At 50.0% G+C, this 21,351-nt stretch overlaps 1 protein-coding gene across 1 annotated transcript in view; it reads right to left on the reverse strand.

Moving 5' to 3' along the window:
• LOC132869195 (ethanolamine-phosphate cytidylyltransferase-like) overlaps nucleotides 1–21,351 on the reverse strand; it is a 75,211-nt gene that overhangs the window by 28,984 nt on the left and 24,876 nt on the right. The window contains exons 4-8 of the mRNA XM_060902527.1: nucleotides 18,103–18,169; nucleotides 17,712–17,796; nucleotides 17,562–17,603; nucleotides 9,090–9,228; nucleotides 8,903–8,985 (exon numbers count right to left, since the gene is read on the reverse strand). Coding sequence (XP_060758510.1) covers nucleotides 8,903–8,985; nucleotides 9,090–9,228; nucleotides 17,562–17,603; nucleotides 17,712–17,796; nucleotides 18,103–18,169 — 416 coding nt within the window. The remainder of the gene's footprint in view (nucleotides 1–8,902; nucleotides 8,986–9,089; nucleotides 9,229–17,561; nucleotides 17,604–17,711; nucleotides 17,797–18,102; nucleotides 18,170–21,351) is intronic.

The following is a 21,351-nucleotide window of genomic DNA, read 5'->3' on the forward strand; positions in this document are numbered from 1 at the left end:
GCAGTGTGTGTAGGGGAGGGGCGGTGTGTGTAGGGGAGGGGCGGTGTGTGTAGGGGAGGGGCGCTGTGTGAGTGAGCAGAGCGGTGTGTGTAGGGGGGGCGGTGTGTGTAGGGGAGGGGGGGTGTGTGAGTGAGCAGAGCGGTGTGTGTCGGGGAGGGGCGGTGTGTGTCGGGGAGGGGGCGCTGTGTGAGTGAGCAGAGCGGTGTGTGTAGGGGAGGGGCGCTGTGTGAGTGAGCAGAGCGGTGTGTGTAGGGGAGGGGCGCTGTGTGAGTGAGCAGAGCGGTGTGTGTAGGGGAGGGGTGGTGTGTGTAGGGGAGGGGCAGTGTGTGAGTGAGCAGAGCGGTGTGTGTAGGGGGGGCGGTGTGTGTAGGGGAGGGGTGGTGTGTGAGTGAGCAGAGCGGTGTGTGTCGGGGAGGGGCGGTGTGTGTCGGGGAGGGGCGGTGTGTGAGTGAGCAGAGCGGTGTGTGTCGGGGAGGGGCGGTGTGTGTCGGGGAGGGGATGTGTGTGTAGGGGAGGGGCGGTGTGTGTCGGGGAGGGGCGGTGTGTGTAGGGGAGGGGCGGTGTGTGTAGGGGAGGGGCGGTGTGTGTAGGGGAGGGGGCGCTGTGTGAGTGAGCAGAGCGGTGTGTGTAGGGGAGGGGCGGTGTGTGAGTGAGCAGAGCGGTGTGTGTAGGGGAGGGGCAGTGTGTGTAGGGGAGGGGCGCTGTGTGAGTGAGCAGAGCGGTGTGTGTAGGGGGGGCGGTGTGTGTAGGGGAGGGGTGGTGTGTGAGTGAGCAGAGCGGTGTGTGTCGGGGAGGGGCGGTGTGTGTCGGGGAGGGGCGGTGTGTGAGTGAGCTGAGCGGTGTGTGTAGGGGAGGGGCGGTGTGTGTCGGGGAGGGGCGGTGTGTGTAGGGGAGGGGCGGTGTGTGTAGGGGAGGGGCGGTGTGTGAGTGAGCAGAGCGGTGTGTGTAGGGGAGGGGCGGTGTGTGAGTGAGCAGAGCGGTGTGTGTAGGGGGGGCGGTGTGTGTAGGGGAGGGGTGGTGTGTGAGTGAGCAGAGCGGTGTGTGTCGGGGAGGGGCGGTGTGTGTCGGGGAGGGGCGGTGTGTGAGTGAGCAGAGCGGTGTGTGTCGGGGAGGGGCGGTGTGTGTCCGGGAGGGGCGGTGTGTGTAGGGGAGGGGCAGTGTGTGTAGGGGAGGGGCGGTGTGTGTAGGGGAGGGGCGGTGTGTGTAGGGGAGGGGCGCTGTGTGAGTGAGCAGAGCGGTGTGTGTAGGGGAGGGGCGGTGTGTGTAGGGGAGGGGCGGTGTGTGAGTGAGCAGAGCGGTGTGTGTAGGGGAGGGGCGCTGTGTGAGTGAGCAGAGCGGTGTGTGTAGGGGAGGGGCGGTGTGTGTAGGGGAGGGGCAGTGTGTGTAGGGGAGGGGCAGTGTGTGAGTGAGCAGAGCGGTGTGTGTAAGGGAGGGGCGGTGTGTGTAGGGGAGGGGCGGTGTGTGTAGGGGAGGGGCGGTGTGTGAGTGAGCAAAGTGGTGCATGTAGGGGATGGGCGCTGAGCAGAGCGGTGTGTGTAGAGGAGGGGCGCTGAGCAGAGCGGTGTGTGTAGGGGAGGGGCGGTGTGTGTAGGGGAGGGGCGCTGTGTGAGTAAGCAGAGCGGTGTGTGTAGGGGAGGGGCGGTGTGTGTAGGGGAGGGGCGCTGTGTGAGTGAGGAGAGCGGTGTGTGTAAGGGAGGGGCGGTGTTTGTAGGGGAGGGGCGCTGTGTGAGTGAGCAGAGCGGTGTGTGTAGGGGAGGGGCAGTGTGTGTAGGGGAGGGGCGGTGTGTGTAGGGGAGGGGCGGTGTGTGTAGGGGAGGGGCGCTGTGTGAGTGAGCAGAGCGGTGTGTGTAGGGGGGGCGGTGTGTGTAGGGGAGGGGGGGTGTGTGAGTGAGCAGAGCGGTGTGTGTCGGGGAGGGGCGGTGTGTGTCGGGGAGGGGGCGCTGTGTGAGTGAGCAGAGCGGTGTGTGTAGGGGAGGGGCGCTGTGTGAGTGAGCAGAGCGGTGTGTGTAGGGGAGGGGCGCTGTGTGAGTGAGCAGAGCGGTGTGTGTAGGGGAGGGGTGGTGTGTGTAGGGGAGGGGCAGTGTGTGAGTGAGCAGAGCGGTGTGTGTAGGGGGGGCGGTGTGTGTAGGGGAGGGGTGGTGTGTGAGTGAGCAGAGCGGTGTGTGTCGGGGAGGGGCGGTGTGTGTCGGGGAGGGGCGGTGTGTGAGTGAGCAGAGCGGTGTGTGTCGGGGAGGGGCGGTGTGTGTCGGGGAGGGGATGTGTGTGTAGGGGAGGGGCGGTGTGTGTCGGGGAGGGGCGGTGTGTGTAGGGGAGGGGCGGTGTGTGTAGGGGAGGGGCGGTGTGTGTAGGGGAGGGGGCGCTGTGTGAGTGAGCAGAGCGGTGTGTGTAGGGGAGGGGCGGTGTGTGAGTGAGCAGAGCGGTGTGTGTAGGGGAGGGGCGGTGTGTGTAGGGGAGGGGCGCTGTGTGAGTGAGCAGAGCGGTGTGTGTAGGGGGGGCGGTGTGTGTAGGGGAGGGGTGGTGTGTGAGTGAGCAGAGCGGTGTGTGTCGGGGAGGGGCGGTGTGTGTCGGGGAGGGGCGGTGTGTGAGTGAGCTGAGCGGTGTGTGTAGGGGAGGGGCGGTGTGTGTCGGGGAGGGGCGGTGTGTGTAGGGGAGGGGCGGTGTGTGTAGGGGAGGGGCGGTGTGTGAGTGAGCAGAGCGGTGTGTGTAGGGGAGGGGCGGTGTGTGAGTGAGCAGAGCGGTGTGTGTAGGGGGGGCGGTGTGTGTAGGGGAGGGGTGGTGTGTGAGTGAGCAGAGCGGTGTGTGTCGGGGAGGGGCGGTGTGTGTCGGGGAGGGGCGGTGTGTGAGTGAGCAGAGCGGTGTGTGTCGGGGAGGGGCGGTGTGTGTAGGGGAGGGGCGGTGTGTGAGTGAGCAGAGCGGTGTGTGTAGGGGAGGGGCGGTGTGTGTAGGGGAGGGGCGGTGTGTGTAGGGGAGGGGCGCTGTGTGAGTGAGCAGAGCGGTGTGTGTAGGGGAGGGGCGCTGTGTGAGTGAGCAGAGCGGTGTGTGTAGGGGAGGGGCGGTGTGTGTAGGGGAGGGGCAGTGTGTGTAGGGGAGGGGCAGTGTGTGAGTGAGCAGAGCGGTGTGTGTAGGGGAGGGGCGGTGTGTGTAGGGGAGGGGCGGTGTGTGAGTGAGCAAAGTGGTGTATGTAGGGGATGGGCGCTGAGCAGAGCGGTGTGTGTAGAGGAGGGGCGCTGAGCAGAGCGGTGTGTGTAGGGGAGGGGCACTGAGCAGAGCGGTGTATGTAGGGGAGGGGCACTGAGCAGAGCGGTGTGTGTAGGGGAGGGGCGCTGAGCAGAGCGGTGTGTGTAGGGGAGGGGCGCTGTGTGAGTGAGCAGAGCGGTGTGTGTAGGGGAGGGGCAGTGTGTGAGTGAGCAGAGCGGTGTGTGTAGGGGAGGAGCGGTGTGTGTAGGGGAGGGGCGGTGTGTGAGTGAGCAAAGTGGTGTATGTAGGGGAGGAGCGCTGAGCAGAGCGGTGTGTGTAGGGGAGAGGCGGTGTGTGTAGGGGAGGGGCGGTGTGTGAGTGAGCAGAGTGGTGTATGTAGGGGAGGGGCGCTGAGCAGAGCGGTGTGTGTAGGGGAGGGGCGGTGTGTGTAGGGGAGGGGCGGTGTGTGAGTGAGCAGAGCGGTGTGTGTAGGAGGGGGCGCTGTATGAGTGAGCAGAGCTGTGTGTGTCGGGGAGGGGCGCTGTGTGAGTGAGCAGAGCGGTGTGTGTCGGTGAGGGGCGGTGTGTGTAGGGGAGGGGCGCTGTGTGAGTGAGCAGAGAGGTGTGTGTAGGGGAGGGGCAGTGTGTGTAGGGGAGGGGCGGTGTGTGTAGGGGAGGGGCGGTGTGTGTAGGGGAGGGGCGGTGTGTGTCGGGGAGGGGCGGTGTGTGTAGGGGAGGGGCGGTGTGTGTAGGGGAGGGGCGGTGTGTGTAGGGGAGGGGGCGCTGTGTGAGTGAGCAGAGCGGTGTGTGTAGGGGAGGGGCGGTGTGTGAGTGAGCAGAGCGGTGTGTGTAGGGGAGGGGCGGTGTGTGTAGGGGAGGGGCGCTGTGTGAGTGAGCAGAGCGGTGTGTGTAGGGGGGGCGGTGTGTGTAGGGGAGGGGTGGTGTGTGAGTGAGCAGAGCGGTGTGTGTCGGGGAGGGGCGGTGTGTGTCGGGGAGGGGCGGGGTGTGAGTGAGGAGAGCGGTGTGTGTCGGGGAGGGGCGGTGTGTGTCGGGGAGGGGCGGTGTGTGTAGGGGAGGGGCGGTGTGTGAGTGAGCAGAGCGGTGTGTGTAGGGGAGGGGCGGTGTGTGAGTGAGCAGAGCGGTGTGTGTAGGGGGGGCGGTGTGTGTAGGGGAGGGGTGGTGTGTGAGTGAGCAGAGCGGTGTGTGTCGGGGAGGGGCGGTGTGTGTAGGGGAGGGGCGGTGTGTGAGTGAGCAGAGCGGTGTGTGTAGGGGAGGGGCGGTGTGTGTAGGGGAGGGGCGGTGTGTGTAGGGGAGGGGCGCTGTGTGAGTGAGCAGAGCGGTGTGTGTAGGGGAGGGGCGGTGTGTGTAGGGGAGGGGCGCTGTGTGAGTGAGCAGAGCGGTGTGTGTAGGGGAGGGGCGGTGTGTGAGTGAGCAGAGCGGTGTGTGTAGGGGAGGGGCGGTGTGTGTAGGGGAGGGGCAGTGTGTGTAGGGGAGGGGCAGTGTGTGAGTGAGCAGAGCGGTGTGTGTAGGGGAGGGGCGGTGTGTGTAGGGGAGGGGCGGTGTGTGAGTGAGCAAAGTGGTGTATGTAGGGGATGGGCGCTGAGCAGAGCGGTGTGTGTAGGGGAGGGGCACTGAGCAGAGCGGTGTATGTAGGGGAGGGGCACTGAGCAGAGCGGTGTGTGTAGGGGAGGGGCGCTGAGCAGAGCGGTGTGTGTAGGGGAGGGGCGCTGTGTGAGTGAGCAGAGCGGTGTGTGTAGGGGAGGAGCGGTGTGTGTAGGGGAGGGGCGGTGTGTGAGTGAGCAAAGTGGTGTATGTAGGGGAGGAGCGCTGAGCAGAGCGGTGTGTGTAGGGGAGAGGCGGTGTGTGTAGGGGAGGGGCGGTGTGTGAGTGAGCAGAGTGGTGTATGTAGGGGAGGGGCGCTGAGCAGAGCGGTGTGTGTAGGGGAGGGGCGGTGTGTGTAGGGGAGGGGCGGTGTGTGAGTGAGCAGAGCGGTGTGTGTAGGAGGGGGCGCTGTGTGAGTGAGCAGAGCTGTGTGTGTCGGGGAGGGGCGCTGTGTGAGTGAGCAGAGCGGTGTGTGTCGGTGAGGGGCGGTGTGTGTAGGGGAGGGGCGCTGTGTGAGTGAGCAGAGAGGTGTGTGTAGGGGAGGGGCAGTGTGTGTAGGGGAGGGGCGGTGTGTGTAGGGGAGGGGCGGTGTATGTAGGGGAGGGGCGCTGTGTGAGTGAGCAGAGCGGTTTGTGTAGGGGAGGGGCGGTGTGTGTAGGGGAGGGGCGCTGTGTGAGTGAGCAGAGTGGTGTATGTAGGAGAGGGGCACTGAGCAAAGCGGTGTGTGTAGGGGAGGGGCGGTGTGTGTAGGAGAGGGGCGGTGTGTGAGTGAGCAGAGCGGTGTATGTAGGAGAGGGGCACTGAGCAAAGCAATGTGTGTAGGGGAGGGGCGGTGTGTGTAGGGGAGGGGCGGTGTGTGAGTGAGCAGAGAGGTGTGTGTAGGGGAGGGGCAGTGTGTGTAGGGGAGGGGCGGTGTGTGTAGGGGAGGGGCGGTGTGTGTAGGGGAGGGGCGGTGTATGTAGGGGAGGGGCGCTGTGTGAGTGAGCAGAGCGGTGTGTGTAGGGGAGGGGCGGTGTGTGTAGGGGAGGGGCGGTGTGTGAGTGAGCAGAGCGGTGTGTGTAGGGGAGGGGCGGTGTGTGTAGGGGAGGGGCGGTGTGTGTAGGGGAGGGGCGCTGTGTGAGTGAGCAGAGCGGTGTGTGTAGGGGAGGGGCGGTGTGTGTAGGGGAGGGGCGCTGTGTGAGTGAGCAGAGCGGTGTGTGTCGGGGAGGGGCGGTGTGTGTAGGGGAGGGGCGCTGTGTGAGTGAGCAGAGAGGTGTGTGTAGGGGAGGGGCAGTGTGTGTAGGGGAGGGGCGGTGTGTGTAGGGGAGGGGCGGTGTGTGTAGGGGAGGGGCGGTGTGTGTAGGGGAGGGGCGCTGTGTGAGTGAGCAGAGCGGTTTGTGTAGGGGAGGGGCGGTGTGTGTAGGGGAGGGGCGCTGTGTGAGTGAGCAGAGTGGTGTATGTAGGAGAGGGGCACTGAGCAAAGCGGTGTGTGTAGGGGAGGGGCGGTGTGTGTAGGAGAGGGGCGGTGTGTGTAGGGGAGGGCGGTGTGTGTAGGGGAGGGGCGGTGTGTGTAGGGGAGGGGCGGTGTGTGTAGGAGAGGGGCGGTGTGTGTAGGGGAGGGGCGGTGTGTGTAGGGGAGGGGCGGTGTGTGTAGGGGAGGGGCGGTGTGTGTAGGGGAGGGGCGGTGTGTGTAGGGGAGGGGCGGTGTGTGAGTGAGCAGAGCGGTGTGTGTAGGGGAGGGGCGCTGTGTGAGTGAGCAGAGCGGTGTGTGTAGGGGAGGGGCGGTGTGTGTAGGGGAGGGGCGGTGTGTGTAGGAGAGGGGCGGTGTGTGTAGGGGAGGGGCGGTGTGTGTAGGGGAGGGGCGGTGTGTGTAGGGGAGGGGCGGTGTGTGTAGGGGAGGGGCGGTGTGTGAGTGAGCAGAGCGGTGTGTGTAGGGGAGGGGCGCTGTGTGAGTGAGCAGAGCGGTGTATGTAGGGGAGTGACGAAGTGTGACGAATTGTGATGTTATAGGAAAATCTTCAGCGACTGGATGATGTGGTGATATTAATTTCCTACAATCTATAATTTAATGAATGATGTCATTTTGCTTGTAACCATTTATAGTTATATTTAATACTGCGAACTTCCACAAAACAATTTAGTTCATCTTATAATAATATAGTAGTTATAAACAGTTGCTTCAATAGAATCTCTCTTATATCTGTTTCTCATGTTATTGCAACTGCTTATAGAAAGCAGAATTATATTGTTGGTAAGACATTTTTCTTGACTTTTTTAATCCATTTATTATTAGTCTTAGGTAATGTGCAGTGTTTGTCGTACTGTGAATGATCTGTTCCTATAGAAATATTAGATCAAGCACATTAAATAAAGCTGTTATCTGAATTACAGTCACTACTGTCAATAGATGGGCAATAGACAAAAACATCTCATCTCATTATCTCTAGCCGCTTTATCCTTCTACAGGGTCGCAGGCAAGCTGGAGCCTATCCCAGCTGAATACGGGCGAAAGGCGGGGTACACCCTGGACAAGTCGCCAGGTCATCACAGGGCTAGACAAAAACATAAAATAGAAAATTAATTAAAACCTACTGACTCATTAGGTTTGAGAATTCAGCAGCACTGTAGTATAATCTTTAATCATTGTACATACGGGCCACTTTTTCCGTGGAATAAAAACATGTATTCTAGTCCATTCTAGTGGGTTTATTGATAGCATGCAATATTATAGTATTGCTTATGCTCCATGTATTATGCCACTCTCCCCAATGGAGAATAAGCATGTAATACTGTTATAATATTGCACGTTGTCAAGACAACACGACGTCACACGTCGGAGCTCATGCGAAGCTCCAATGACCCTGTGCATGCTGGGAAAGAGAGGAGACGAGGCTAATCCAGTGCTAGGTTTAAGCACTAAATAAATAAACTGAAACTAAAGACACGCTGAACACCCGAAAGGCTGCCAAAACTTCATTATATATTCTTCATGCGTATTTACAAGAGAAAAGCATACCAACGGACATTGAAAAACTGGAAAAGGGACACATCGGAGATGTAAAACTTGCGTGCTAGCGAGTGACTGTGACTATTTGTAAACAAACATGGCTGCGAAGTTTGCTTCATTTAAAAGCGGAAGATTTTGAGAGAATGTTGGCTGCCAGGTCGCTCCGTTGTGTGTAGTTGTCGATGCTTATTTTAAAAGTAGCTCAGTAAATTACACAGTGATGATGTTGATTTATTATTATACATATACACTTCATGGGGCGGCACGGTGGTGTAGTGGTTAGCGCTGTCGCCTCACAATAAGAAGGTTCTGGGTTTGAGCCCCGTGGCCGGCGAGGGCCTTTCTGTGTGGAGTTTGCATGTTCTCCCCGTGTCCGCGTGGGTTTCCTCCGGGTGCTCCGGTTTCCCCCACAGTCCAAAGACATGCAGGTTAGGTTAACTGGTGACTCTAAATTGACCGTAGGTGTGAATGTGAGTGTGAATGGTTGTCTGTGTCTATGTGTCAGCCCTGTGATGACCTGGCGACTTGTCCAGGGTGTACCCCGCCTTTCGCCCGTAGTCAGCTGGGATAGGCTCCAGCTTGCCTGCGACCCTGTAGAAGGATAAAGCGGCTAGAGATAATGAGATGAGATACACTTCATATTGGCATTCTCGAAGGCCAACGCTAGCTTACCCGCAACTCGTTGCTGTTAGCGCAGCAGTCCAGTTAGCTTTTAGCTGGTGTAATGTTAGCACAGGCCAATGCTAGCGCAGTCAAGCCGATTATTATTATTAATAAAATAATAATATTATTATTATTATTATTATTATTAATGGCTTGACTGCGCTAGCATTGGCCTGTGCTAACATTACACCAGCTAAAAGCTAACTGGACTGCTGCGCTAACAGCAACGAGTTGCGGGTAAGCTAGCGTTGGCCTTCGAGAATGCTAATATGAAGTGTGTATGTATAATAATTAATATTGGCTGGCTTTTTTTCATGGTCTATCAGATATATTCCATTCAGCTACTCCTCTTCGACTCGTTCAGTATCATGCTAGCTGAATGGAACATATGATAGACCACTCAAAGCCAGCCAATATTAATTAAATAATACTTTACTACAAGAAAGCATTAAAGATGTTCTGAAATCACCCTTACCTGATCAAAATGTAACCCCACAATAACATATGGCTTGTCTGAAAGCTTGTATACTGCCTCCAAAAAATCCACATGGCCAATATCTGAAGAAAGTCAAGTCAAATGAAGCCACGTTTTACAAGGAAAAGATAATAAAAGTCATATCAATTCAACTGTGCATGGATTTCTTGCGAGTTTGAGAGGATACGGAAAAGGTCAAAGGCTCCAGCCACATATATAATGGTGTCCCCCAGCTGCGGCTCCTTCCCCGAGGCAAACTGGATGATTTTTTGGGACGTCTGCAGAAACTGAGACACCCCTGTCCAGGGGCTGTGACCCTTTGGACCCTGCAGGATCAAAATGAGGAAAAATAGTCAGGAGCTTTAGTGTCCTCATATGCTACATACTGCATATCATGGAAGTTTAACATTAATTAAGGTTGATTACAAACTGTAGAGTCTTTGCTTTACTTTTTACTGTTTTATAAACTATGCATTGTTGCCTTCATTGAGGCCCTCTTGTAAAGAAGATTAAAGTACAGTACCATTCAAAAATCTTACACTTTCTACTCATTCAATGGTTTTTCTTTATTTTTATTAATTAAAAGACACTTCATGTCTTAAAGTAATGATGGAAGTCATTTCTCTTTACTTAGTCGAGTGGTTCTGGACATAATCTGGATTAGTACAGTTGTGCATTAGGGCTGTTTACTGTAATGTTTATTTACTGTTTGATCTTAAACGCAGTAAGAAATTGCACTAATTAACTTTCGACCAGGGCGGCTACAGGTTTGTCCAAGTTAAATTTAAGACTCTTTAAGACTTTTCATACCATGTTCCAAAAAAAATTAAGACCAAATCTAAAGTCACGCAAAAACGTACTCTTTTGAAAAAAAAAACCAACTATATCATTTAATGTAACTTATTGTTCTTGTAAACATTCACCAGAAAACACTATTCTAGTAGAAGTACTTCATTTCTTTTCCTTGACAGGCATTCACACACTCAGAACACAATATAAGGATACGATAAACTTGTAACTATGTGACAATCAGAATGCAGTCACAGCGTTTGAATCCAATGTGAAAATGTGAATGAAGTCACACACACAGAATCCAATGCAACAGTTTTTTTAAATTATTATTTTCTCTGCTTGGGGAGTCACACTGTAAGCAGAATTGTTAAATTCCATCTTTGGTCAAACAACAATGCAGAAAACAGTTAAACAATGTGAATGCACATACACCTGAAACTTCGGCTCACTCACTTGCACTTCTTAAAACACTTGGAACGATACCCACACACAAACAATACTATTCTCTCACATGCACGCAATAGAATATATTCTCTCTCTCTCACACACACACACACAATATTCTCTTACACCTTGCAGATCTATCCTCTTCTCCACGACCGTTAGTGGTGGCAGCGCTGAAGTCGGATATTTGAGGCTGATGCTCACGGCCTTTAGCAAAAGCAACGTGCTTGGCGCTCTTCATATGAGAGTCCACCGCTCTTATCCCCATTGTCTCATCTCATTATCTCTAGCCGCTTTATCCTTCTACAGGGTCGCAGGCAAGCTGGAGCCTATCCCAGCTGACTACGGGCGAAAGGCGGGGTACACCCTGGACGAGTCGCCAGGTCATCACAGGGCTGACACATAGACACAGACAACTATTCACACTCACATTCACACCTACGGTCAATTTAGAGTCACCAGTTAACCTAACCTGCATGTCTTTGGACTGTGGGGGAAACCGGAGCACCCGGAGGAAACCCACGCGGACACGGGGAGAACATGCAAACTCCACACAGAAAGGCCCTCGCCGGCCCCGGGGCTCGAACCCAGGACCTTCTTGCTGTGAGGCGACAGCGCTAACCACTACACCACCGTGCCGCCCTATCCCCATTGTGCCCAACTTAAAAGTCTTACAGCATGCTACACAGTATGCCTCGTTGGCATCTTTGGGTACAGCTTTCAGCCACCACGAGTATTTTGCATCTTGCAGCCAGTTATCATTAAATTTGCATTTACCCATTGTGGCTCGGACTACCCTCCATCAACAGATCAGGCACTGAGTGGTTGTCAAGCACACGTGTGTCTAGCAACTGGTGGATTCAGAGCCTGCACGGTATAATTGTGAGCATCAAAAACGATTAAACTTTTTCCCCATCCAAAGTGTACCACATTTTAAAGATATGACTGAGGTAAAATCTCCATAAATTTAAGATTCAAAATTTAAGATCACGGGGTTTGAAATTTAAGACAATTTAAGACTTTTTAATGGCCTTATTTTAGGAAAATCAAATTTAAGACTTTTTAAGGACCCGCGGCCACCCTGTGCAAAGCATCATTAAGGTGAATGTTGGACAATTTGAAGAATCTAAAATATGAAACTTTTGTTTACCACGTTTCATAGTTTTGATGTTTTCAGTATTGTTCTACAATGTAGAAAATAGTCAAAATACAGAAAAACCTATGAATGAGTAGGGGTGTCCAAACTTTTTGACTGGTACTGTATATCACAGTAGGACCTGAATAAATGATCACAAATGGCTCTCTGTCTTTATTCTGAATGCACCTGTCCCCTACAATGCCCCACATGCGCATACAGTGATAAAGTCGCTTGCTGGTTTGCTCAATTACCAAATTCACATAAATCAATTTCCACAAAAATCAAATGTCGTTAATTGTTTTTACTGTGCTGATGACACTGCATGATGATAATGCCCATTATATCCATCCATTATCCGTAACCGCGTATCCTGTGCAGGGTTGCAGGCAAGCTGGAGCCAATCCCAGCTGACTATGGGCGAGAGGTGGGGTACACCCTGGACAAGTCGCCAGATCACTGCAGGGCTGACACATGGAGACAAACAACCATTCACACTCCCATTCATGCCTACGGTCAATCCTTGACTTGCAAGTGACGTCAAAGCAAAACAGAAACCCGGATATTGGCCACGTTGGTGGATATACAAATGCGAGGGTCAAGCGACATTCCGTACAAAAGTGTGCAACTCTCTTTTTCCCATTGCTTTAAGCGTTCTTTTAGCAATGCAATATCTTTGTGCTGTGTATATGGTCATGGTCACAACAGTACTTGTAACCATGGCACGTTCTGATCATTGTTTTTTTTTTTGTTTGTTCGGGTTTTTTTTTTTTTGAATTCCGTCCGTGATTTGGAAAGAGGGCGAGGAAACTCTGAGGCTTAGTACGGAGAGGAGACTAGCACCGCTGAACATCGGCAGGGCTGATCTAACAGAGATTAAAACCAAAACAGCTCGTGCTTGCAGTAATCATTTTATCTCAGATGCAATTCAAAAGCTTTCTTGATAATATTGTGGAAGAATTTTATTTCGTGTTGCTAGAATTTTGCTACAAAATGAGCGTTCTCTTGTCATGGTTCACTCGGTCGTTGTTCTAATTTGAACACGTACAGTATATTACCATTTCGCTTCTAGGAGCGCCAGCAAAATTATACGATAGAAACAATCTAGGGGCGGCACGGTGGTGTAGTGGTTAGCGCTGTCGCCTCACAGCAGGAAGGTCCGGGTTCGAGCCCCGTGGCCAGTGAGGGCCTTTCTGTGCGAAGTTTGCATGTTCTCCCCGTGTCCGCGTGGGTTTCCTCCGGGTGCTCCGGTTTCCCCCACAGTCCAAAGACATGCAGGTTAGGTTAACTGGTGACTCTAAATTGACCGTAGGTGTGAATGTGAAGATGTGTGAATGGTTGTCTGTGTCTATGTGTCAGCCCTGTGATGACCTGGCGACTTGTCCAGGGTGTACCCCGCCTTTCGCCTGTAGTCAGCTGGGATAGGCTCCAGCTTGCCTGCGACCCTGTAGAACAGGATAAAGCGGCTAAAGATAATGAGATGAGAAACAATCTAGACTGGGCACCCACTCAGAAAATGGGCTCTGTTTCATCCAAGGTCAGACTTGATTCTTCGGTAGCCAAGCAAGATAGAACGTGATATCTGGGTACTCGATGGTCGGTGAAAGTGTCTTATCTTCAGAAAAGTCAGACTTTTTTCAATAATATGGGTCAAAACCACACACATCTATCTTCTCTTTGTATTGAACCTTCGCTCGACCGTTCAAATCGTGGTAATACTGAGAAAATTCAGTGTTTACAGACACGCTTTCAGCGGCCGCCATCCTAGTTGCTTTGTATATCCCCCATCATGGCAGACGCTCATGACGTAGCACATTTTTGATCATGTGGTTGCAAGTCATTTATTTAGAGCCACCAATTAGGCTAACCTGCATGTCTTTGGACCGTGGGGGAAACCGGAGCAAAGAGATTTGTGTCTGCACGGTCGTGAAAAGAGAGCTGTGTCACAATAAATCCAGAAAATCGGATTTGTCACTTTTGCCTGATAATGTGAATGCAGCCAAGTCCATGTTTTTATCACTTGCTCCCTTGCTAGCAGGCTAATTCTCTAGAATTTTGAAGCACTGAAAATGTACTGCCAAATACTCTGAAGCTCCTCTCGAGATGGTAGTTTTAATAAAGACTAAATCCTCTAGGAAAATATCCCAGCACTGCGGTCACTTTCTTCCCTCCCTTTATAGAGTTATGAATGAATTGGCAATTTTATGCAGCTAAGGCAATTCAGTAGTGTCCTGTTTGGGAACACTTCGATCTGAATCACTGTTGTGGCCTTCAAGTTTTTCTAGCTGCGACCCACAATAAAGTCCAGTGTTTATGCCAAGCTGGTGCTCTTGGGTGAAAGCACAATGCAGAGATGGATGGATAAGGGGGAAGAGAGAATACGTGGGTAGAAAGACAAAAAGTACAACAGAGGAAGAAAAGGCCTATGATGTCTAAACACATGTACAACACCAAGTAACACAAAACGTGATGTGGAATATTTGCTAACCACAGTATTTTTGCAAACACACAATCACTCCAAAAGCAAAAACTGATCTTAGCGTAAAAGCATGCAAATTTGGGGGAAGGTCTTCTGAAGGTCTCACTTACAGAAATGCACACTATGGACAAAAGTTTGCGGACACTTGACCATCACATCCATAAGTGCTTTTGAAACATCCTATTCCCAGATTTAGCCCATCCCCCACTCCACCCCCTTTGCTATTATAATGAGCCTCCACTCTTCTGGGAAGGCTTTCAACTAGATTTTGGAGATTTTTACCCAACGTTAGTGCTTGACCTCATTTAATGCTCTTGTGGCTGAATGAGCAAATCCCCACAGCCACACTTCAAAATCTAGTGGAAAGCCTTCCCAGAAGAGTGGCGTTATTTTAACAGCAAAAGGAGGAACTAAATCTGGAATATGTGGAATATGTTCAACAAACAAATATGGGTGTAACAGTCAGGTGTCCACAAACTGCTGACCACACGGTGTAGTGTATGTTATTAGAAACCACTCGATATACAGTGTCTTGCAAAAGTATTCATCCCCCTTGGTGTTTGTCCTGTTCTGCTGCATTACAAGATGGAATTAAAACGTATGTTTTGGAGGGTTAGCACCATTTGATTTACACAACATGCCTACCACTTTAAAGGTGTAATTTGTTTTATTGTGACGCAAACAATAATTAAGATGGAAAAAACAGAAATCTGGAGTGTGCATAGGTATTCACCCCCTTTCGTATGAAACCCCTACATAAGAGCTGGACCAACCAATTCACTTAAGTCACATAATTAGTTGATTACGGTCCACCTGTGTGCAATCAAAGTGTCACATGATCTGTCACATGACGTCTGTATAAATCCACCTGTTCTGGAAGGACCCTGACTCTGCAACACGACTAAGCAAGCAACATGAAAACCAAGGAGCGCTCCAAACAGGTCTGAGGCAAAGTTGTGGAGAAGTATAGATCAGGGTCGGGTTATAAAAATCCAAAACTTTGAATATCCCACAGAGCACCATTAAATCCATTATAGCAAAACGGAAAGAATATGGCACCACTACAAACCTGACAAGAGAAGGCCACCCACCAAAACTCACAGACCCGGGCAAGGAGGGCATTAATCAGAGATGCAACAAAGATGATGCTGAAGGAGCTGCAAAGATCCACAGCAGAGATGGGAGTATTTGTCCATAGGACCACTTTAAGCTGTACACTCCACAGAGCAGGGCTTTATGGAAGAGTGGCCAGAAAAAAGCCTTTGCTTAAGAAAACATGTTTGGAGTTTGTCCAACAGCATGTGGCAGACTCCCCAAACACATGGAAGATGATTCTCTGGTCAAATGAGACTAAAATTTGATCTTTTTGGTCATCATGGGAAACGCCATGTGTGGTGCAAACCCACCACCCTGAGAACACCATTCCTACAGTGAAGCATGGTGGTGGCAGCATCATGCTGTGGGGATATTTTTCATCTGCAGGGACAGGAAAGCTGGTCAGGACTGAAGGAAAGATGGATGGCACTAAATACAGGGTAATTCTGGAGGAAAACCGGTTTGAGACTGGGACAAAGGTTCACTTTCCAGCAGGACAATGACCCTAAACATACTGCTAAAGCTACACTGGAATGGTTTAAAGGGAAACATATTTAAATGTCTTGGAATGGCCTAGCCAAAGCCCAGACCTCAATCCAGTTGAGAATCTGTGGCATCACTTGATTGCTGTCCACCAATGCAACCCATCTGACTTGGAGTTGGAGCAGTTTTGCCTTGAGGAATGGGCAAAAATCCCAGTGGCTAGATGTGCCAAGCTAATAGAGACATACTGCAAAAGACTTGCAGCTGTAATTGCAGCAAAAGGTGGCTCTACAAAGTATTGACTTTGGGGGGTGAATCCCTTTGCACACGCCAGATTTCTGTGGGGGTTTTTTTCTCATCTTGTTTGTGTCACAAAAAAACAATTTACACCTTTTTAAGTGGTAGGCATGTTATATAAATTAAATGGTGCCAACCCTCCAAAAACCCATTTTAATTCCAGCTTGTAATGTGACAAAACGGGATAAACACCAAAGGGGATGAATACTCTTGCAAGACACTGTACATTTAAGGAGTACTGAATTATTCATGACTCCGCAGTGATTTTTCATCAAGAACCCTGTGGCAGCGGGGGTGTGGTCAAGCGCCGGTCTGTGACAGGAGGGCGGAGTCAGGGAAGGTAAGTGGCAGAATCACTACACCTGATGTCAATTAACCTGTGTTTGTGTGTGTCTTCCCAGTGACCGCGCCCTATTTAAAGAGGGAGAGCAGAGGAGAGCTCATCCCCGAACAAGACACCAGTCGTGTGTGTGTGTCTAGTTGAGTAAAGATTGTTAGGCTGAAAAGTGTAGCAATAAACGCTATTTTGAACCTGATCTCTGTCCTGCCATCCTCTGTGCTCCACCCACCCACCCTGAATCGCCACAAACCCCTACAACAAACAACCCATTTGAATGTGTGTTCTGGTTTTCTTACACATAACATTGTAAAAGTATTAATTCACTTTGGATACACCCTGGATATGAAGCCAGTCCACTGCAGGGAATCATGCATACACATTCACACCCTTATTCATCAAAGTCCTTTCCATACCAGGACCTGGTCTACCCAGGCAGCGTCCTATCCTAGCACTAAACAGACTCTTAAGGTGCATCGGGCAGCGCCAATCTCCGTTTCTCTAGCCTTCGGTCTTTTGCCTATTACATAGCTAGGGTTACAGTGAGGGGCCAGTCCTCTGGTAACTGTGAGAGTTTGACTCCCAACTCGCATCTGTATTGCAGCGTGCCTTGCCAGATGGCAGTAGGTACCATTTTTATGATGGTCTTTGGTATGACCCGACTGCAAGTAGAGCTCATGATCTCCACTGTTTCACATGTGATACTTGTTTCTATTTTAACATAAAAACCTATTACATGTTTACGTTAGGACGGCACGGTGGTGTAGTGGTTAGCGCTGTCGCCTCACAGCAAGAAGGTCCGGGTTCGAGCCCCGTGGCCGGCGAGGGACTTTCTGTGCAGAGTTTGCATGTTCTCCCCGTGTCCGCGTGGGTTTCCTCTGGGTGCTCCGGTTTCCCCCACAGTCCAAAGACATGCAGGTTAGGTTAACTGGTGACTCTAAATTGACCGTAGGCGTGAATCTGAGTGTGAATGGTTGTCTGTGTCTATGTGTCAGCCCTGTGATGACCTGGCGACTTGTCCAGGGTGTACCCCGCCTTTCGCCCATAGTCAGCTGGGATAGGCTCCAGCTTGCCTGCGACCCTGTAGAAGGATAAAGCGGCTAGAGATAATGAGATGAGATGTTTATGTTAGGACGGCACGGTGGTGTAGTGGTTAGCGCTGTCGCCTCACAGCAAGAAGGTCCGGGTTCGAGCCCCGTGGCCGGCGAGGGCCTTTCTGTGCAGAGTTTGCATGTTCTCCCCGTGTCCGCGTGGGTTTCCTCCGGGTGCTCCGGTTTCCCCCACAGTCCAAAGACATGCAGGTTAGGTTAACTGGTGACTCTAAATTGACCGTAGGCGTGAATGTGAGTGTGAATGGTTGTCTGTGTCTATGTGTCAGCCCTGTGATGACCTGGCGACTTGTCCAGGGTGTACCCCGCCTTTCGCCCGTAGTCAGCTGGGATAGGCTCCAGCTTGCCTGCGACCCTGTAGAACAGGATAAAGTGGCTAGAGATAATGAGATGAGATGAGATGTTTACGTTAAAACTGGACAACAGAATTAGGCAGAATTAAATACTGAGGAGGAGTTCCCATCCTTCTAATCGTGCCATACACTCACCCTTCCAAAGTTGTCTGTGTGCTGCTGATAATCTGAACTTCCCTGAAAGGATGGCAGAAAAAAAAAACAGGGACAGTCAATCATTTCTTTAGGGAAAGTAGTAAAGGCTACAGACTGGAATGATGTGAAGAAGAAGAAAGCGAGACCAACTATGTTGCTGTGGTGAGCTTTAGTCATCAGGAGCATGCGTCCAACCAGGTCTGTGGTGGACACACCTTGAGTCCTCTTACACTCTCTGCAAAAGACATTTAATTCAGCACTTGAAATGGGATAATCTGGTCAGAAGTCCTACTATGAAATGCTTAGGAGTGAATGGGTGTACAAATATGTATTCAAAAGAGTATTCCTGCTTCATTCCCGGTTTTCCCAGGACAGGCTCGGAGTCCACTGCAACCCTGACCAGGATAAAGCAGTTACTGAAGATGAATGAATGAATGAATGAATGAATATGGATCATGCATCCTGGAAAACTATTGCAATATTGGATTCTATGTTTATCACCGCATGGATATTTTATACCTTTGACTAGTTTGACACTTGCCTGTATCTGCCAGATTTTTTCACTTCTTCATATGTGTCCTTTCCATCCACTGTCAGAGTGATGTCATCTGAAAAGACGATTAACGGTTAAGAACAAATATGTGCAAGAGGTTTCTCCCAAAACAAATTATAAATCAAAACCTAGCCCACAAAATAAATTATTCCATAGCCAACAAATCCTAAGAAACAAACTTCTCTATATTTTCAATATCAGTCACCTTAATAATCTGGCATTCCAGAAGACAAATAAGCTCTGCATTAAGTTGGGGCCAAACACAGCACTGTAATCATTCTGAACCTGTATTGCACCATGACTCAACACTGGAATGGAACTGTCTCACAAAAGTCAAAGTCCCTTCCATGCCAGAATCTGGTCCTCCCAAGCAGTCTCCTGTCCCAGTACTAACTAGCTCTTTTGAGGCGCATGGATGCTGCACTGATCTCCATTTCCATAGCCCTCGGCCTCTCGCCTATACAGCTAGGGTTACAGTGGGGGGGCTAGTCCTCTGGTAACTGCGAGAGTTTGACTTCCCTACTCGCGTCTGTATTGCAGCGTGCCTTGCTAGATGGCAGTAGGTACCATTTTTATGATGGTCTTTGGTATGACCCAACCGCGAGTAGAACCGCGAGTAGATCTCCCAGTCGAGAGGCAAACACGCTAACCACTAGGCCAACTCGCGGTCACAAATGCATACCAAAATTAAATTTGACTCAAGCTAATGAAAATCTGGCTATAATGCTGTATGTAAAATGACATACGGGTCATTCTAGAATTCAGGGTACACATCATGTCTCAAAGATATACCTTTTTGTTGTTTTCCACAAAAGTCTTTATTGAATCAGTTATGGAACAATAATGCAAATTATGACACATTTTCACCAATAGCAATGCTTGATTGTACATTTTGGACCCAATTTATCCATAAAACATTACCTAAATGACTTGTGCTCCTCCCCCCATATTATTGACTGTCTTCGATTACTGATTCATACATTCAACTGGAATAGACACGAAGTGATTAGTCTAACAATCTGGTTTTTGGGGCTTATTCTATTATAAAATCAATTGCATAGAAAGCCTATTTTCAGTATTACCGTATGTGAAATTTCAGGAATAAAAACAAAACATTTTTTACCCGTCCCAATGTTCTTGTCAACTCTTATAAAACCGCATAAAATCCACAAAGACTTTAATAATACGCATGACACCTGCACCAAGAGGGGTCACTTCCTCTGGTCGGAAACTTCAGAAAGGCAGTGAGGTATGTTGTTTCTTCCCTCATGAATTTGTACAAAATGTTGAGGATACACCAACAGTAGATTTGTCAAATCTGTTATTGGAGCGAACCTCTCACTCTAGTGGTTTGTTTTTATACATGCCATGTGGTAGCTAGTGTGAGGTTAGCATGTGGAGTTAAGACACAATGGTGGGAAATGTCAACTCTGTTATCATCGGTTCTGTTAATAGATCGCCCAGTTTAATGATAAGAGTTGACGACAGAGCCAACACTTGAAATGTACCCGCAATTATAGAATGGGCCATACACATGCAAATTTGATACGATACAATACAATATGGTGGTGTCTCGATACAAAACATTTTTCAATACAGTACAGGGATGAGAATGGGACATTTAAAAAAAACTCTGAAATGTCTGCCAACTTTCCTACACACATACATACATACACATACACACATATATAAAAATCATCGTGAGTGATAATGGAAGTAACCGTAACGATATATTAGATTCCTCCTGACTCTATCTTTGACAATTTAAGTAAAACGTACCTTTGTGCTTTTTTGTTTTGATGTGCTCCTGGATGTTTCTAGCTCCTCTGTTTCCATAATTGATCATATCTGAGCACAGAATACACAGAACCTTTCCCGGCACGTCCACTTTTCGGATATGTTCCGTCAGGCACGTCGTCACAGTTTGTGTCCCTATCTGCAAAGTAACGCTACTATCGAGCCATGCCCATCGGAAACAGTTCTTTATCCCGTTCGATTTATCGATTTCCCTGGCACAATCCTCATTTTTGCAGTCCAAAACTTTCGCCATATTGGCGAAGTAACTTTGAAAACTAACCAAAATAACTAGAACTTAATAAGTGATCAAAACCATGTACGTCTAGCTTGTTTCTCCGTTAATTGTAGAAGTGAGATGAAACTAGCGCCAAAACGTTGCCGGAAATCGTCGTGAGTTGTCGTTAGCATAAATATTGAAGAAAGTAATGACGATTTCCGTTATCACAGCTGCAACTAATTTTGCGATGAGCGTTGCCGAAAATGCTGGCGAGCGGTCGGTTGGTCCTGCCTACTTGTGCCGCCACAAGCCTTGCCTCGCCTCGCGCCAACCCCCCCCCGAAATTTTCTCAACGGATTTACAAGTTTCACAAAAATGACATTTTCAGCGGGAAAAACTCGGAATTCCGCAGATCCGCGGAAAATTCTCATCCCTGACAGTAAAACTTCCTGTTTCAAAAGCAACCAATAATATGACTCCTTGCTAATTTAAAAATGTTCTTTCTGTTAACGGCTATAACCTCTCCCTGCCCCCCTTCACACACACACTGGTCTTGGTTTTGACTTGGTCTCAACCCCTCAAAGTCTTGGTCTTGATCTCAATACACTCTAGTCTTGACTTGGTTTCAGTTTAGGTGGTCTTGACTACAGCACTACCCCATAGTCTCTCCTGTTTCGTGATAAAGAGAAGGCTTTCTTTCTTTCTTAGAGACTGTGTTTGATTAAGTTTAAATGTTTGTTATACCTGACATAATAAAAATGGTATTTTTATGATGAATAATCTACTTTAATATGCATTCTGTTGAATGTATTGTTTGATAACCAGATGCTATGATGCTGCATGGTTACACCCCTAATATGGTATAGATTTCTCTAATGCAATTTGGTATGATGTTTTATAGATGCGTTCTGAAAGTGTGTTCAGTGCTATTAATGGCCTGAATGTCGAATTCCATAGTCATTGCAAAAAATATTAATCTACAACTTGAAAGGAGAAATTGTAATTGTTAATCAGTGCACGTTGTAATGCCTGCTGCAAACATGAATATACGGTGGTGCTTGAAAGTTTGTGAACCCTTTAGAATTTTCTACATTTCTGCATAAATATGATCTAAAACATCATCAGATTTTCACACAAGTCCTAAAAGTAGATAAAGAGAACCCAGTTAAACAAATGAGACAAAAATATTATACTTGGTCACTTATTTATTGAGAAAAATGATC

Source organism: Neoarius graeffei, chromosome 20 (assembly GCF_027579695.1).
Source record: "Neoarius graeffei isolate fNeoGra1 chromosome 20, fNeoGra1.pri, whole genome shotgun sequence".
Taxonomy (NCBI): Eukaryota; Metazoa; Chordata; class Actinopteri; order Siluriformes; family Ariidae; genus Neoarius; species Neoarius graeffei.